At 43.4% G+C, this 17,885-nt stretch overlaps 1 protein-coding gene across 2 annotated transcripts in view; it reads right to left on the bottom strand.

Moving 5' to 3' along the window:
- TXNDC11 (thioredoxin domain containing 11) overlaps window positions 1-13,817 on the bottom strand; it is a 68,821-nt gene extending 55,004 nt beyond the window's left edge. Inside the window, exons 1-4 of one of the 2 annotated variants that reach the window (XM_082671127.1) lie at window positions 13,503-13,817; window positions 13,027-13,130; window positions 6,125-6,341; window positions 2,849-2,946 (exon numbers count right to left, since the gene is read on the bottom strand). In XM_082671127.1, the coding sequence (XP_082527253.1) occupies window positions 2,849-2,946; window positions 6,125-6,341; window positions 13,027-13,130; window positions 13,503-13,736 (653 nt within the window). In that variant the 5' untranslated portion in view covers window positions 13,737-13,817. The remainder of the gene's footprint in view (window positions 1-2,848; window positions 2,947-6,124; window positions 6,342-13,026; window positions 13,131-13,502) is intronic. The other variant, XM_082671125.1, reaches the window with a different exon arrangement.
- Window positions 13,818-17,885: the final 4,068 nt, after the last annotated feature.

Genomic DNA, 17,885 nt, shown 5'->3' with positions numbered 1-17,885 from the left:
AACAAAAAATTATATGAAGGTATGAAATCAGGGACCTATACAAATGATCTTCCTTATTTTCCCCTCCAGTTGTGCTTGGGAATGCACAGGAATTTGATTTAGTATTGCTAAGCAATGCTTCCAACATTCAGTTATCCTAAGCTAATCAGAATCCTCACATGGCTTTCTTCAATCTTGCACAAAAGAGACCTTGCTCAAATATAATTGGATGGTATGTGGTGGGGGTGAGGGAGTATGGTGAAATTCACCAATTCCATAACCATTCTTCTCTCTAAATAGAAATTGACATTAAGCTTACCTTTAATAGCAACAATAGAGCACAGTAAAGAAATGTATAAATGGTGATCACATAACTATAATATATGGTTACAGAAATTAACACACACATATAATGTGATGAGATAAACACAATTCTTCGGTGTGCACTGCAGAATATGATACCAGACAGAGGAAGAGTAGCATGAAAAAAGTAAAAACAGCATTCTACATGCACAGCTGAGAGACTGGGTGAACAATTCTGTCAATTCAAGACTTACTACAACTCATTTGTTAACTAATTCAAGTTTTAAAATTACTACCACCACCAACCCCATCAACCACCACCAATTTTTAATTTAAAGGAAGAAATCAAAAAAATCATCTGATAACCTATTTTGTTGAGCAAAAAGGAGGCAAGTGATCTGGAAACCTCGTTACTCAAGCAAACAGGCTCTGCTGAGGTTCCCTGGTACCGTGTTACAAGGGTCCCAGTGACTCGTAATGAGACGATCCCAGGATGCAGGATGTAGGACACGTTTTGCCAACACACTATAGCCATTGCCTTAGGACAAGCTGATCTAGGGCAGCTGAACTCTGCACAGAGTGTTTTGAGAAAACTACTTCCTGCTTCAGAGCCTTTTATAAACTGCCTTTGTAACTGGCATCAATACAAGCCAAAAAATGGAATCTACTTTCACAAAACAGAAAAGCCTGTTAATTTCTGTAAGCAGCTACTACTAGTTAAGCCATTACACAAACAGTAGCAGCAAGAACACACACAAACAGCAGTGGTCTGTCCAGTGATGAGACTCAAGGGCCATATTTGCAACCACCATTAGCCAAAAGAACCTCAAGACTACCAAATGCTCACAAGAGAGTTTAGTTGAAGGAACACATTCATTCATATGTGTATGTATAAAACAGAGGACTTGAAGATTCTTAAATAGAATATGAAAAGGCTACCTTTTGGGTACCTCTGTGCCTTAGCACTTTCTTCTATTTTTGGAACATCGGGAATGGTAGATGTTGAAACAGGTATTAATGGGTCTGAACTGACTTAAACAAGTAAAAGTTTAACAGGCAAAGATGAGGGGCAAGCACTTCAAGGCAAGTACCAGCCTCAAATTCCTCATGTGTAAAATGAGACGGTTGGACTAAGTATTTCTAAAGTTCCTTTCGTGTCCTTCCAATCTTTCTATAAAACTAAGAAAACAAATAGTGCAAGACAATGTTACACACCCACATATGCCAAAATGACATCTGTATTCAATTCAAGGGAACTCTTGTTATTTTAATGTCACATCAAGTTAAGTCTACCTCTGGGCAGCTGGCTTGGTTACATACAGTTGCACGACCTATACTCCCTGCTAGCCATCTGTGCCATATTTCCTATTTCGAAAAAAAGAAGCGCAGGGATCTCTCCAGGGGAAGCTTATCGCCCATTACACAGCACTGACTTTGAGATCCTTCAAGTATAACACCTTATACTTACCTTCTGGAAAACAAAAAAAGGTAACCATCAGAAAGTCACTCTGAGAAACTGTTCTTATACCCAGAGGAAAATTTGAGGGTGGAGATAGGGTAGGAAAGCATGTTTTTGCCCAAATACTATTTAATAGCTCCTGAGAAACAATACTCTGTTCCACACAAAGTTTATGTTAGAGACATGGGAATGAGCTGAAAGATGACAGATAATCCACAAATGATAGTCTGTTGATGTTTGTAATAAATCCCCATTGATTAAGGCCCAGGAATTTTAGAGGGAGGAAATAAAGCCTAAAAAAGTAAAGCTCTTACTGGTGAACTCTTCTTAAACCATTTTACAGTAACAAACTTTAAGCCAATTATACTACACAGAGTCCAGAATCCCATCTCCTGTCTCCAAAATCCTTCAAGTCAGATTTTAGACATAACTTAACACCCACAGCAAGGTCTGGGCAGTTCTCCAAAATGAAACACCAGTATTTCTGCAGCAAAATGAGTACAGTGGCACCTGATGTGGTATAAAGACTATAGGTGGCCCCTTGCTACTTCAGGCCAGATGAATGCATTTGGGGACAAAGTTCATGGAAGTCTTTCAGGTTTTAAAAGCTCTCTGGATTTCAGAATGATAGATTATGGGATTGCGGACTTGTAGTCTTTTTCTTCCCAATTTGAAAAGATGTTAGATACCCTCTTGACTATGCTATGCTGCCAGGTAATGGGATAAGGACTTCTGTATATTTTTATACCATAAAATACTTTTCAAACATTTGAAATGTTCAGCCACACAATGGAGTAACTGGTATAATAAAAACAATGCTATCGAATATGTAATGACATGAAAAAGTGTTCACAAAATAAAGAAAAAGCAGTTGAAGAGATAGTATTACTACATGATCCCATTTTTTAATTTAAAAAGGGGGGGGGTGGATATGTATATTCACAGGAGGATATAAATCAAAACACACAGTGATTATGAATGGCTAATAAAATCACAGATCCTTTTATTTATTTTTGCTTATCTGTATTTTCTCAATTTTCTACAGTGAATATAACAAAAATCACTTTGAAACTGATAAACTTAATTGGAATTAGAATCGCTTCTTACCTCCGATGATACAGATATATTACAGGAAAATAAAAGAAGTGTTTCTGTTTTCTGCATTTCCCCTGATTCCACCAACAGTTAACTGCAACAAACAACACCTGCAAGCCAAAGAAGGTTTCAAATAACTATAAACAGCAACTGAAAAATTGCCAAGATTTAAAAGATAAAATTATAGAAATGGAACAATTCCTCTCTGAAACAGAAAGTATTAAAAAAATTGTTTTTTGAGTGTTCAAAGAAGGTCATCATTTACCACGACAAGGACAAACGAAGACACCTGTCCATAGTGTCCAGCTAGGACTCTGAATATTTTGGAGTCTGGCCCAAGAGGAGAATGATTTCCTTCAAATTCTGAAGTGAATGACACCAGCAAACTTTTTCTAAGCATGGTTACACTAAAACTCAGTAGTAGGATGTGTCTTTTGTTAGTCAAACTGAGCATCTGAGAAGGCAAAAAATCTTACCTACAGATGAAATATCACAGATTTCAAAGGACCATTTTCAATTTTTTAATAACTATATTAAAAATGAATAAATAGATGACTAGAGCTATGCTCTAAAATGTACCATTAGATAGCAAAATATGGATTAAGTATGTGTTTATAGGTAAATGCTAAAGTATTTAAGGAGGAGTATCCCAATGTCCACAATTTACTTTGAAATGTACCCAAAATAAGATGGATTAACAGTTAGATTGTAGCAGAGTGTCTCACCTTTGCTACTACTGACATTTTGGGCTTGAATTGTTACAGGGTTTTTTGTTGATGTTATGTTTGTTTTTGTTGGGGGTGGGGTGAGGGGAGGCTCTTCCACACGCTGGATGCAGCATGGTGTAGGATCCCTGGCTTTTACTCCTTAGATGCCAGTAGCATCCCCCTCAAGTAGTGACAACCAAAGACCTCTCCACAGTCCCAAAGGTCCCCTGAGAGACAAAACTGCCTCTAGTTGAGAACCACTGATTAGAGGGATGGTAAGATGAACAAACACATGATAAAACAAGTGTAATAAAATGGTGATAGAATTTAAGTGGCAGGTATATGACCTTTGCTATATATTTTAAATTTTTTATAATAAAATATTGAAAACATATGAAGACTACAAATGAAAAGTCACTTTCAGATGCCTTATATTTAGATAGCAATATTGCTCAAAACTTAGTGGAAACTCACAAGAGCTCCTTTTATAGTCTATCTATTAGAAAGAAGAGCAACAATATCTTTACTAAGGTTGACATCTCAAAAATAGGGCACAATCTACCGTGTACGCTAATTTTATTAAGTAATGTGGCGCAAAAAATTTTTGCCTGTTTCCAAAAATAAACCCAGTCCTTTTCCCTACTGAGAACATAGAACAATAAGCTCTCAATTTAGAAGAAGCTGAAAAAATTTTTTGAAAAAAGCAGAGCCCATCAGCTGTGGACGGCACTGTAACCTCTACCATTTGTCCCGTGACCTTTAACAAACCACTCTGCCCTCTAAACCTGAGGTCCTGCTTCAGAGGAACCAGGCTACCAGCATCAGCTTGCAGGGCTGTCCTGAGGAACAGCACGGGCCTGCACACCAGCACACCATCCCTATAGTCACTCTGAAGGATATATTCCCTAAGCTGACAGTAAGATAACAAGTAATTGACACTTACCCTAAAATGAAACAGATTCTCCCCTTTTCCCCCACAAGTTCTCTAAATTTAGAAAACTTGGGGAGTGACTTACAAAGTGGTGATTTCCTTTAAGCTTACCTCCTAGTGCTCCCTTAGAGTCCTTTCCTCCCTGCAAGTGCTGGCTTGGTTACTATCAGCCATTTTTAAGGGGGGTGAGAGAGAGGGGTAAAGGGAAGACAAGGAATAGATCAATTCCATGGGTCCAAAGCTAGAACACAAAATCACAGCCCCCTCAGAATCAATGTTATACGGAATGAAGAGTTCTATTTAAATACTACTTGGTACTACACATTCAGGGATATAAAACAGTTAAAAAGGCTTTGGCAGGCTGGGCAGGAAGCCTAGTCACCATTTATAACATTGTTTCTAAGAAAAACCAACTGAGAGTTCCAAATGAACTTCTGGAACTCAGCTGCACCACAAGCTACCCCAGATCAGTGGGTGTCAGTAGCAGCCTCTTAGAAATCTACGGGATGCTTTTCTGCTGGTTGCAATGACTGGAGGAACTATAGGGCATGTAGTGGGCAGAGGCTGTGGTACATATCCTGCAATGTTCAAAACTGCTCTGCACAGGGAATAGTCATCCGCATCACCCAGAGCAGTTTTAAATGTCCTGCCAAATACTAATGTTGAGGGAAACCTGTTTGTTATTATTCAAGCTCAGAACCTAACTCCATTTAATATGTGAATCCAAAGCATGGCTTTTGTGTTCACTGAATTTCTTGGAAGACAACTTCTGTTTAATTGAAGGCAGAAAGTACTTTGTTTGGTTCAGAACTTACCAAGAGCTGTTCACCATTTAGAAAAATCAAATCACTGAGAGCAATGCCCTCATGGCACCTAAGTTGTCAACACATCCTACTTTTATGGGCCTGCATTTGTAACTGTCCCATTCACAGTGGTTCTACATAAAGGTACAGCACTTACATACTGAAACAACATGTGATTTAATTATACACCACTTTTCTTTTTCCCCCATCTTTGTGTTACAATTAGCACATTAGATTGGCTATTTTGAAATTATATGTATAGGGAAGTTTTATCATCTATGAATTCCTTTTGAGGACAGAAAAAGGGACATCATAAAATACATACATAAGGACAATGGGGATCCACTGGATTAAAAACCACTGCCAGACCGAAGGCATATATATCAATTGCCTATATATCCCTCTTATCTAACACAAAGGTGGCATTCATTAAATATTTGTTGAACATAGTTCTGGTCCCGGGATTTAAAAGGTCTGCCTAGTTACACTGTACTCATGACACATAAATTTCTCTTACATAAAATAACTAATCAGCAAATATCAAATGTATATTCAATGAGAATTTTCAGTCTTCCCACCGAAGCCAAACAGCATGGCACCCTGAGATAAGCACTGGCCTGCATCACAAGGAATTGCAGAATCTCCTCCCTCTCCTGCCTCTGACCAACTATGACCATCACAGTCAGAAATTCTATTCCTTTATAGAAGGCTTTACAATTTACGAAGAAAGGCTCCTGGCCTTCACCCTGGCAAAATCAGCCATCTGGGTAAGGTGTCTCTATGGGGATAACCAGCCCTGCACAGGAACTGACGGTCATTTGATTCTCAGGCTGAATGTCAGCATTACCTGGTCTGAAAGCTGACTCGCTACTTGTTCAATTTCTGCCCTGGCGGCGATGGACTGTCCACACCACGGAGCGTAGAAGAACAGGAGCACCACCTCCGAATCCTGGCGAATGTGCTCTGCGTAGTCCAGCTGCCCCTGGAAGAGGTCAAGAACCGGAGACCTCGAGGAGAAAAAGCTGACCGGTGGCTTTGCTGGAATTATCACATCTTTTGCTCGACTAAAAAAAGAGCAAACACAAACAAGATTGTTTAGTTTATCTTCTTCTAACAACAGCTCTGTGTGGAAGAAGAATGAAGCTTAAAAGAAAAGTCTTCTTTTGAAAAAGAAAATGGAGTTCCCAAAACACTGACCTGGAGTACAAAAGTAATATTTTGTGCTAAGTTAAGGCAACATTTGGCTGAGAGAATGCAAGATATGAATAACACGCTAAAACAATTATTGGACTTCCCCAGTGGCGCAGTGGTTAAGAATCCGCCTGCCAATGCAGGGGACACGCATTTGATCCCTGGACCGGGAAGATACCATGCCTCGGAGCGACTAAGCCCGTGCACCACAACTATTGAGCCTGCACTCTAGAGCCTGCAAGCCACAACTACTGAGCCTGCGTGCCTAAAGCCTGTGCTCCGCAACAAGAAAAGCCACAGCAATGAGAAGCCTGCGCACCACAACGAAGAGCAGCCCCCACTTGCCGCCACCAGAGAAAGCCCGCACACGGCAACGGAAACCCAGTGCAGCCAAAAATTAAAAAACAAATATATAAATAACAAAAATGATTTTTTAAAAATTTATTTTATTTATTTTTGGCTGTGTTGGGTCTTTGGTGCTGTGCGCGGGCTTTCTCTAGTGGTGGTGAGCGGAGCTACTCTTCTTTGTGATGCGCGGGCTTCTCACTGCGGTGGCTTCTCTTGTTGCGGAGCACGGGCTCTAGGCTCACGGGTTTCAGTAGCTGTGGCACGCGGGCTCAGTAGTTGTGGCACATGGGCTTAGTTGCTCCGCGGCATGTGGGATCTTCCTGGATCAGGGCTTGAACCTGTGTCCCCTGCATTGGCAGGCGGATTCTTAACCACTGCACCACCAGGGAAGTCCACAAAAACGATTCTTAACAATGTCTGCCCAGGTATGGGGTGGGAGGGCAGTGGAGAGCAGAAGAGAAGGGTGTCTTTGAGAGAGCGCCAAATCCTAACCACTAGACCACCAGGAAGAGTTGAGAAGGGTGTCTCTGAATAATCCAGATCCTTTCCTCCCCCACCCAAAAGACTCCATCCTCATCTCTCTGCAGCCTTGCTCTCCACAAAAGCCACTGATCTCCAGGGTTTCAGAGCCACCAGTGAGTCACTCAGAATTAAGGGGAGGGAGCACACGTGGCACCACTAATAGGCATCGGAAATGCTTACTATCAACTCACGTTAAGTTTATTGGCTGGAGCTGGCCTGTAGTTACCCAGGGCACTGAGGCAAAAGTAATAATTATATAATAATGTATATTTCTCCAGATATATGTTATGATCCGAAGGTTAATAACGATGAATAACAAAGCAACAGCCCATTTTACTGGAAAACAGGTTTCCTAAGTACGTATTTGAGATTCCCAGAAGGTCAGGAGGAGAAAGAAAATAAAACTAAACAAGTAGTCAGAAGTCACAGAGCTGCCACTATTTCCCCATCAAGACAAAAAGGTCTCGGCTCAAGCTGCATCCCACCAAGTTAAATAGTCCTAGTAAATGCCTTGAGCTGTCCACATTATCTGCATTAAAATAGTATAAAACCATTATAGCAGCTTAGCTAAGAAACCAATAGAGGAAATAAAAATGGAACCCTAAAAAATATTCAATTAACCCAAAAGAGGTAATTCCCTGGCAGTCCAGTGGTTGGGACTCTGTGCTTTCACTGCCGAGGGCCTGGGTTCAGTCCCTGGTTGGGGAACTAAGATCCCGCACGCCCCAAGGTGCAGGGGGGAAAAAAATGCAGAAAAGGACCAAGAAAGGAACAAAAACCAGAAGGTACGAATGGAAAACAAATAGCCAGATGGTAGACATAAACCCAACCATATCAATAATTACATTAAATATGAAAGGACTAAACCACCCAATTAAGAGGAAGAGATTGCCAGGTTGGATAATGAAGCAAAACCCAACCATATGCCATCTAAAAGCATTTTGAACATAAAGACATAAGGATGGGAAAAGATAAACCACATGAATAGTAAGCATAAAAAAGCTGTAGTAACTCACTAGGTGAAAGGATAAATAAACTGGGGTGTATTCTTACAATTAAATGTTACTCGGCAATATAAAAAAAGAACTGATACACACTATAACTGGATGAGTTTCAAAATAACTATACTGAATGAAAGAAGTCAGACACTAAAGAATACATATGAGTGCATTTATATGAAATTCCAAAACAGGCAAAACCAATCTATAATGAAATAAATCACATCAGTGGTTGTCTAGAGCTGGGAGTGGGGCAGTAAGGCTAACCGCAGAGGGGTACTGAGGAAATTTTCTGGGGACAAGGAAATGTTCTATATCTTGACTAAGAGAATGGAGGTGGTTACATTTGCCAAAAGTCATGGACCTATACATGTAAAATGTGTGAATTTTTCTGAATGTAAATTATACTACAATGAAGTTGAGTAGCAAAAAGCTTTGCTGGTGTGTCACCTCCTTGGTGAGGATTGCTCTGATGAGTCTACCAGAAGCAGGCGGCTCTCAAATTTTTTTATCTCAGCTTCCCGTTGAGAACTTGCTTTCATAGCCCTCACCATAATCTGTAACTTACTTATTTTACCTGTTTATTAACTCCATGAGGGCAGGGATCCTGGCTCCCTTTTTCACTGTTATATCCTCACTGTTTGGCAGTCCCCAGTACTCTGAAGTTCAGTAATTTGTGAAATGAACAAACCTACCCTACACCTTACTTGAACCTTTGTGAAAGCAAATTAAACATAAATCCATACAGACGTATATTATATTATTAAGGACAATCTGAAAGAATCAAAATGTCAAGGACTTCCCTGGTGGTCCAGTGGTTAAGAATCTGCCTGCCAATGCAGGGGACATGGGTTTGAGCCCTGGTCCGGGAAGATCCCACATGCCACAAAGCAACTAAGCCCGTGAGCCACAACTACTGAGCCTGCGCTCTGGAGCCCGCGAGCCACAACTACTGAGCCCACATGCCACAGTTACTGAAGCCCACGCACCTAGAGCCCGTGCTCCGCAACAAGAGAAGCCACCGCACTGCAAAGAGTAGCCCCCGCTCTCCACAACTAGAGAAAGCCCACACGTAGCAACACAGACCCAACACAGCCAAAAATAAGTAATAAGTAAATAAATAAATACAAATGTCAGAAGGTCCATTTGCCTTACTAGGGGTGATTCTAAGGAACACCTAATTGTGTTCTAATTTTACACGTGTGCAAATGAACTTGCTAATCTGGTTTCTCAGAATATAGCAAAGTAGAAAGGAGGAGGAACAGGAAGGAATGTGCTGCTAGCTCTGAGATACGCAGCAGACAGCCAGATATTTAGAATCAAAAGAGAAATCACACAAATACCCAAGACCTAAGCTACTCTAAGAGCCTTGGGTCACTTAGTTTGAGGAAGAGAGTCCACCCCCTTCTCTACATCTAGAAGGTGTCAGCTTCCTGAGTTAAGCCGGTTTTAAATATATTGCTTCCCCATTTTAACCAAAAATTATTAACATCATAAAGTAATGCTGTTAAAGGTTGCTATTAAATGCAAATCTCCTATTTATGCACTCACACTAACATTTTAACTCTGCAATCAGGGAGGTCTGTCTATGTAAAATATCTTCACAACCTGAAAACCAGTCACTTACACAATAATTCAAAAAAAAAAAAGTTCAGTAAGCAAATGCTACTGTGCTTCAGGCACTGCTCTACAGGAACCAAGGCTATAGGAGGGAACACATGTTCTCAAGGGGCTTCCTTTCTCAGGAAGGGAGACAGGCAAACAACCAAACGTGTAAACAAACATAAAACCACACAAAATGATCATGTTCTGTGGAGAATTTAACACAGTGATGAGACAGGAAACCTAGAAGCTCCTCAATGGGGTGGTGGGCAGGGTGGTATCTGTTTTTATAAATTTATTTATTTGGCTGTGTTGGGTCTTCATTTCTGTGTGCGGGCTTTCTCTAGTTGCGGCGAGCAGGGGCCAGTCTTCATCGCGGTGCGCGGGTCTCTCACTGTCGTGGCCTCTCTTGTTGTGGAGCACAGGCTCCAGACGCGCAGGCTCAGTAGCTGTGGCTCCCTGGCCCAGTTGCTCCGCGGCATGTGGGATCTTGCCGGACCAGGGCTCGAACCCGTGTCCCCTGCACTGGCAGGCAGATTCTCAACCACTGTGCCACCAGGGAAGCCCAGGGTGGTATCTTTTAAGCTAAGACCTGAGTGACAAGAAGACAGTCATGCAGAAGGGAGGGAGGTCTTGCAGTGAATAAGTGACACATTTCTCAGCAAGTCCAAAATGCTCCTGTTTGGAGGTTATTATTTTTGTACTATTCAAATTTCGTCTTAAAAGTCAGATACCCAATCTGAGGGAAAATGTAGGTCTGTGACAATCAAACAGAGGATAATCATCAACTTAGTACCGTTGCTCTGCATGTTCAGAGCAGCTCCTCAAGTAAATGAGCCAGATAAACCCATGGCCCGTCAAAAAGCAAACATTAACCAGGGCAGAGAAAACATATGCCTCTGCCCCAACAGAAACATTCATGAGTTTCCATTTAACTCCTAAATTTGCTCTCGTTTTTGAGAAACTATACCTAGATCAAAGATTTCCTTCAGCTTTGAAGTGTAAATCTCAGGCACCAAAAACTCAAGAGATGGTTGCAAACAAGGAAGGCCTGTTGCAACTCCCAATTTTTGTATGAGACTCATACTCTACACTTCCTCCCAAAGGATCTAAAGCGGCTTTGAACTTACAAAACGAAATAAAGCAAAATGAATATATAAAGCAAAATACATATAGAGGTAATAGAGACAAACACACAAACACTCACAATTTTTTTCCCCACAAAAAAACACACCCACAAATCAGGGTAAAAGGAAAGTGAGGATGAAGTCATGGAGATTCAATGCACAGAAAAGCAGGTAGCACAGAGATTTAAGTTCCCAGAAATGCACAATTATTCATAGTGTTTCAACCCCAAATCAACCTTTTCTTAATGTTATCTGATTTGAACTCAGCTAAGCAGCAAGACAGTGAAGAGGGCTGTCACCTATTTCAAGCCTGGAGCTATTAATAAAAATTAATTTAAAAAATTCTACTCTCCTTTAAGCCTCTGTCCTCATTAACACAAAGATCTTAAAAGTAAAATAGGAAAAGAGTGGCAGAAATGTTAGAGTCAGTTGTAGAGCGATTAAGTAGTATCATGACACCATTCCATCAAAGAAGACTCTAAAAAAATCAATCTGAGTCTATTAAAAGACTGAAATTTGCCAGTGGCACACAAAGAAGCTGGACAGGCAAGCAGCCTGGCCACTGGTTCACTCTCCTTGCCTGAAGTAGGTGGGGACCCTGCTCAGTCTGCTCTAGTAATTGGGTTTACACTCTTCCATCTTCCTGAAATCTCAAAGCACTTTCATATCTATCAAGCCCTGTTCTCTCAGAGCGAACACCGCACGTTATTACTATAGATGGACAAAGTGATGCAAGTAAGCCCCCCAACCCTTACAGGAGAGAAAACCTCTCCTCCTAATTTGAATCCAAATACTACCTTGCAATATTCTACCTTGTAAAATACTTTAATTTCCTTGTGCAGGACATGTGTGATAAAGAACAAGGTAAAGAGACTAATTCCTGACAATAAAGGATTCAAATTCCAGTTCAGCCACTTATTAGGTGGATGTGATTTGGGGCAAGTTTTGCATCACGACCAAAGCTCCACTCCTTCGTGTGTAAATTGGAAGGGGAAGAGTATGTATATCCAGACTTCACTGGATTGAGACTTAAGTGATCCATATTAGGCTCTCAGATCATGTGTTAAGTGAATAAATGCATTCATGTAATCGGTAGTTCTCAAATAGGCGATTCTGTTCCCCAGAGGGCATTTGGTACTGTCTGGAGACACTTCTGGTTGTCACACTGGGGTGGAGGGATAGGAGCAGGTAGTAGGTACTGGCATGTAGTAGACAGAGGCCAGGGATGCCGCTAAACATCCCATAATGTACAGGACAGCCCGTCACAACAAGGATTATCTGACCCAAGATATCAACAGTACCAAGGCTGAGAAACCCCGCTGGTAGTATAGCACCTGGCACATAGCAAATGCTCAATGATAGTTATTATAATTTTCTTTCCACTACAATCCCCAATCCTTTGCCATCTCTTTGACAACAGGGGCCACATATTGTCTTCAACAGACTCAATAAAAATGTTCCAAGTTGAAATCTTCCTCGTGGCCAATATGCCAGTCAGTGGCACCACAGATTTATAAATTGGAGTCCCAGGAGATACACTGTGGATTTGGGAGCCCAAAAGTACTCTTGAAATTTAAAGTAAATTTTCTATTTGTGTCCTTTCCCAAAGAGAGACATTAACTTTCACTCTTCCTGCTCACTACACTCCAGCCTACTCAGGCCTTCCTTCCAGTTCCAGGAAAACACCAGCCTTGTCCAGCCTCAGGTCAAAGGACCTTTGCACTTGCTCTTTCCCCTCCCCTGGACGCTTCCCCCAGATCTCCCCAATGCTGGCCCCTTCCCCTTCGTGGGTGCCTTTCCTACCTAGCTCCCTTAGGAAGGCCTTTCTGCCCCACGCTCTTCGCTTCTATTCCCTGCACAGCACTTACTGAAGCTCTTTAAAATTATATTAAGTTTTCTTATTTACTGTCTGTACCACCCCCTGGAATGGAGAACAGGGACTTTTTATCTTCATCGCTCACCTGGATGAGCGCTCCGCACACAAGAGGTGCGGATAAATAATCGCTATATCGATGAGTGCATGAATTGTCAACATGTGGGACGCTAAAGGTTGTCTACGCCTAGCCTAGGCATAAGGGAAACAAAATGGGTGATAAATGAGGGTCCTGCAGCCTGGGCAGAAGTGACAGGGGCACCCCCAAGAAACCCCAACAGCTGACAAGCAGCTCGGAACCTGGCCCGCCTTCCTCGGTATTAAAATGGGAGGAAGGGGCGCCGGGCAGCACCCCAAAACCTCGCCTTAGTGCTCGCTGGCCGGAGAGAAGGAACGCGGCGGGCATGGCCGCATGCTGGAGGAGGGTCAAGTCCATCGCTCCAGGCAAAGTCAGGCCCGACTTCCCCGGAGGCCGCTACGACCCTCGACCCCGAGGCCCAAGACGGCTACGCGCCGCCCACCGGGCCGAGGGGGCGCCGGGCCCGGGGGTGCGGGCCGCCTCACCTGCAGGTGAATTTGAGTGCGAGGAGCAGCGCGCAGCCGAGCGCCACGGCCCCGCAGAGCAGCTCGGGCCGCCGGCGCGCCATGAGAGAGGCGCCGCGCAGCCCGCGGCGGAGCCGGCCCTCTGAGGAAGCAGCCGGGGCCGGGCTGAGGGAGCCGGAGCCCGCGGGGCCGCCGCCACCGCCACCCTCGTCTTCGGCGTCGTCGCTGCTGCTGCCGCCGCCGCGGCCTCCGCATTCCGACATTACATGCTCCCCGTCGCCGGCTTTATACCGCCGCCGCCGCCAAGGGCCCGAAGGCCCGGCCCGGCCCGTCGCTCCCCAATCCCGCAACTCGCCGAGCCAGCTAACCCGTACGGTCCACGTCAGCCTCGCCGCAGCCGCGGCGCCCGCCCCCGCGCAGACGGCTCCGCCCCCACCCGAAAGGCTGCGTGGACACCACCCATCAGCCCCGCCCCCATAGAGCCACGCCCCCTCGCTTACGGAGTCTGCGCGGATCCGTTCTCCGCTGGCGGCGGGGCAGCCGCGGCGTAATCCAACAGGCCCCGCCCCCGTCCCTGACGTACGCGCCGAAGCCGCCGTAGCCACTTGCTCGCTCCGGTACCCAGTCCACTGAGTCTGCGTAGGCGCCGGCGCCTAGCGTCCGGCCACTCCTATCCCTGCATACAGCCAGCGCAGACCTCGGCAGACCCGGGCTACAGGGAGTCTCCGCTTGGCTCCTTGAGTTTAAAGAGCCGTGATGGTGACAGCAGTCGTGTCTGCAAATATCACTACAGGCTCCAGAGGATGTAGGTGCCATTTATTGTCCCCGCTTAATGAAAGGAAAACACGTACAGAGGCGAGAAGTGCCCGGGGATCCAGGAGTGAGGCGGGAGAGGTTACGGCCTCCGTTTACACATCTGTAAAATGGGGGTGATATCAGTACCACCCTCACAGAACTGCTTTGAGGATTTTTTTTTATATATTTATTTTATTTATTTGTGGCTGTGTTGGGTCTTCGTTACTGTGCACAGGTTTTCTCTAGTTGCGGCAAGCGGAGGCTACTCTTTGTTGCAGTGCGTGGGCTTCTCATTGCAGTGGCTTCTCGTTGCGGAGTACGGGCTCTATCTAGGTGAGCGGGCTTCAGTACTTGTGGCACACGGGCTCAGTAGTTGTGGCTCGTGGGCCCTAGAGTGCAGACTCAGTAGTTGTGGCACATGGGCTCAGTTGCTCCACGGCATGAGGGAACTTCCCGCACCAGGGCTCAAACCCGTGTCCCCTGAATTGGCAGGCGAATTCATAACCACTGCGCCACCAGGGAAGCCTTGCTTTGAGAATTAAATGAGGTCATTGATGGAAACTGCCGGGCCCATAGTGAGTACTCAAATTTTAGTGACTGTTGTCTCCCAGTGTCCATTTCCTGCACCAGTGAAGTGCTGTGCGCCTGAGCACCACGTCCCTACATCACACCCCTGGGAGGAGGGTCTGTACAGCCTGTACTCACTTCACAGATGCGAAAACCGAGGTTTGGAAAAGCCACGTGACTGCGGCCACAAAGCTAGTAGGTGAGGAATTCAGGCTCAAAGGCAAGGTTAACAAGTCGCTCCAGCGACCCACTGTCGACTCTAAATCCTCTGTGACTCTAAATGTTAGGTCCTTTCTAAGTAAGTGTTTTTTTTTTTTTAATTTATTTTTGGCCGCGTTGAGTCTTTGTTGCTGCGCAGGCTTTCTCTAGTTCTGGCAAGTGGGGGCTACTCTTCGTTGTCGTGCGCGGGCTTCTCATTGTGGTGGTTTCTCTTGTTGCGGAGCATGGGCTTTGGGCATGCGGCTTCAGTAGTTGTGGCACACGGGCTCAGTAGTTGTGGCACACGGGCTCAGTAGTTGTGGTGCACGGGCTTAGCTGCTCTGTGGCATGTGGGATCTTCCTGGATCAGGACTTGAACTCATGTCCCCTGCAGTGGCAGGCAGAGTCTTAACCACTGCGCCACCAGGGAAGTCCCTCTAAATAAGTTTTTGTGATTAAAAACAAGTCGGAGAAGGATGAAATATGAGTTGAGAGTGACAGGAAGGGATTGTTTCCCTGGGACAAGTGTACCTGGAGCTAAGACAATGTCCGTAATTACCAAATTGCTGGGGCCACAGATCTAGACTCGACTTCTGTTGTCAATAACTACAAACCAGGCAGATAAAACTTGGAGGGAACTAAGGCAGTTCCCTTAGTTCCACGCAAAAAAACACGCAAAAAAACAGGAGATGAGACCCTACCTGTGCCGCAAGCCAGCTGCATGACCCCGGTGCAGATTTTCCAGGGATGTAAAATGTGCTATGAATGGTCACCTTCGTAGGTGACCCAGAGCGTTAAGTGTGTTAACCGCAGAGGTCCAACTTGGTAGCTCATATTCACCTGCCATTTTGCTCTTTGGTTTCTACATCTCTTTGTTCTTTACTTCCTTCTTTTGTATTAAGTGGATCTTTTCTAAAACATTATTAATTCCTTTAATGATTTAAAACTTTTTTTTTTAGTTACTTCAGATTTATACTAACTTAATTTCAGTAAGATAGGGAAACTGCTCCAGTACAGCTTCGTTTCCTCCTCCCTTTTTTATGCTATTATTACTCTTTTTTTAATCTACTACAAACTGAATAATATAGTGTTACATTATTGTTTTATATAATCTTATTGGAAGAAGCTAGAAGAGAAAAAATGTATTTCTAGTTTTTAAAATAATATTAACCTTATTTACCGTTTCTAGTTCTCTTGATTTGTGTAGATTTGAGTTACATAGTATATTACTAACAAAAACAAATATGGTCTGAAGTCACCAGTACCCATTCACTGTAGGTTGCTAGAACAGAATCCACACTACTCTTCCGTAAGACACCTGTCGTTTGCACAGGCCTTTATAAGGTTCAAAGTACTTTTGCTGCCTGTGGGTTATCTCATGAGACCCACAATATCTTATGGCAATGCAGGGCGGCGTCTTACAGGCCAGGAAACCACCCTGGATCAATAAAAGGATGTTTCCTTTACTATTCTCTTTCTAGACATCCGGCTGCTGCTCTGGCCCTAGGTGTTCTCCTGAAACAATGATAAATTCATTTCGGATTACACCAGGCCATCTGGGTCAGGCTGCACTGCTCTTCAAGGCTATGTCAGCCCTAACAAGTCCACATCAACCAATATCTGAGCTTTCATGGCCACCACTTTTTATACCATGATCAAGGTGGTGGCATTTGAGTAGGGGGCAGGGGGAAGATTACATATATTTCTCCCAGGTATTAATCCTTTTCTTAGAATCGGAGAGAAATAATGCTTGTTAATTTTTTTTTTAATCAGAGTTTTTTTCCTTTCGTGTGCGAATAATCATTTTTCCCCTGCCCCAAATTTTGTAATTCTGTCTTGTTAACTGTCTCATTACTATTGTGTCCAAGACAAATTTGGTTATTTTTAAAGTGAGTTACTATGGTAACTCAGTATCACTTGCTTCAAATATTTTATTCTACTTTGTCCTTTCAGCAGTTTCCTTTTTTTAGATATATAAATTTATTTATTTATTATTTTTGGCTGCGTTGGATCTTTGTTGCCGCGTGTGGGCTTTCTCTAGTTGCGGCGAGCGGGGACTACCCTTCATTGTGGTGCGCAGGTTTCTCATTGCGGTGGCTTCTCTTCTTGTGGATCACGGGCTCTAGAGCGCAGGCTCAGTAGTTGTGGTACACGGGCTTAGTTGCTCTGTGGCATGTGGGATCTTCGCGGACCAGGGGTCGAACCCATGTCCTCTGCATTGGCAGGTGGATTCTTAACCACTGCGCCACCAGGGAAGTCACTCACCAGTTTCCTTAAATCTGAGTCTCTGGTTTGGTATTGTCAGTGTTTCTTACACAAGAAAACCGCATTTTACATTCTGTAGTTTCAACTAAATTTTTTAAAAGTTGAAGTACAGTTGATTTACAGTATTGTGTTAGTTTCAGGTGTACAGCATAGTGTTTTTTTGCAGATTATGTTCCATTATAGGTTATTACAAGATATTGGGTAATTCCCTGTGCTATATACAAGGTATAGTAAATCCTTGTTGCTTATCTATTTTATGTATAGTAGTTTGTATCTGTTGATCCCATACTCCTAATTGTTCCTTCCCTCCCTCCCTCTCTCCTTTGGTAACCATAAGTTTGTTTTCTGTGTCTGTCTGTTTCTGTTTTGTATATAGATTCATTTGTATTATATTTTTAGGTTCCACATATAATGGATATTATATAGTATCTATCTTTCTCTGACTTAGTTCTCTAAGCATAATATCCTGTGGCCCATCCATGTTGCTGCAAATGGCAATATTTCATTTTTTTATGGCTAATATTCCATTGTACGTATATATACATATATATAGCATATATATGTATAAAACATCTAATG

This window comes from Grampus griseus (assembly GCF_964374135.1).
Source record: "Grampus griseus genome assembly, chromosome: 14".
Taxonomy (NCBI): Eukaryota; Metazoa; Chordata; class Mammalia; order Artiodactyla; family Delphinidae; genus Grampus; species Grampus griseus.
The sequence above is the reverse complement of the archived record's forward strand: the minus strand, read 5'-3'. Positions and strand labels throughout refer to the sequence as shown.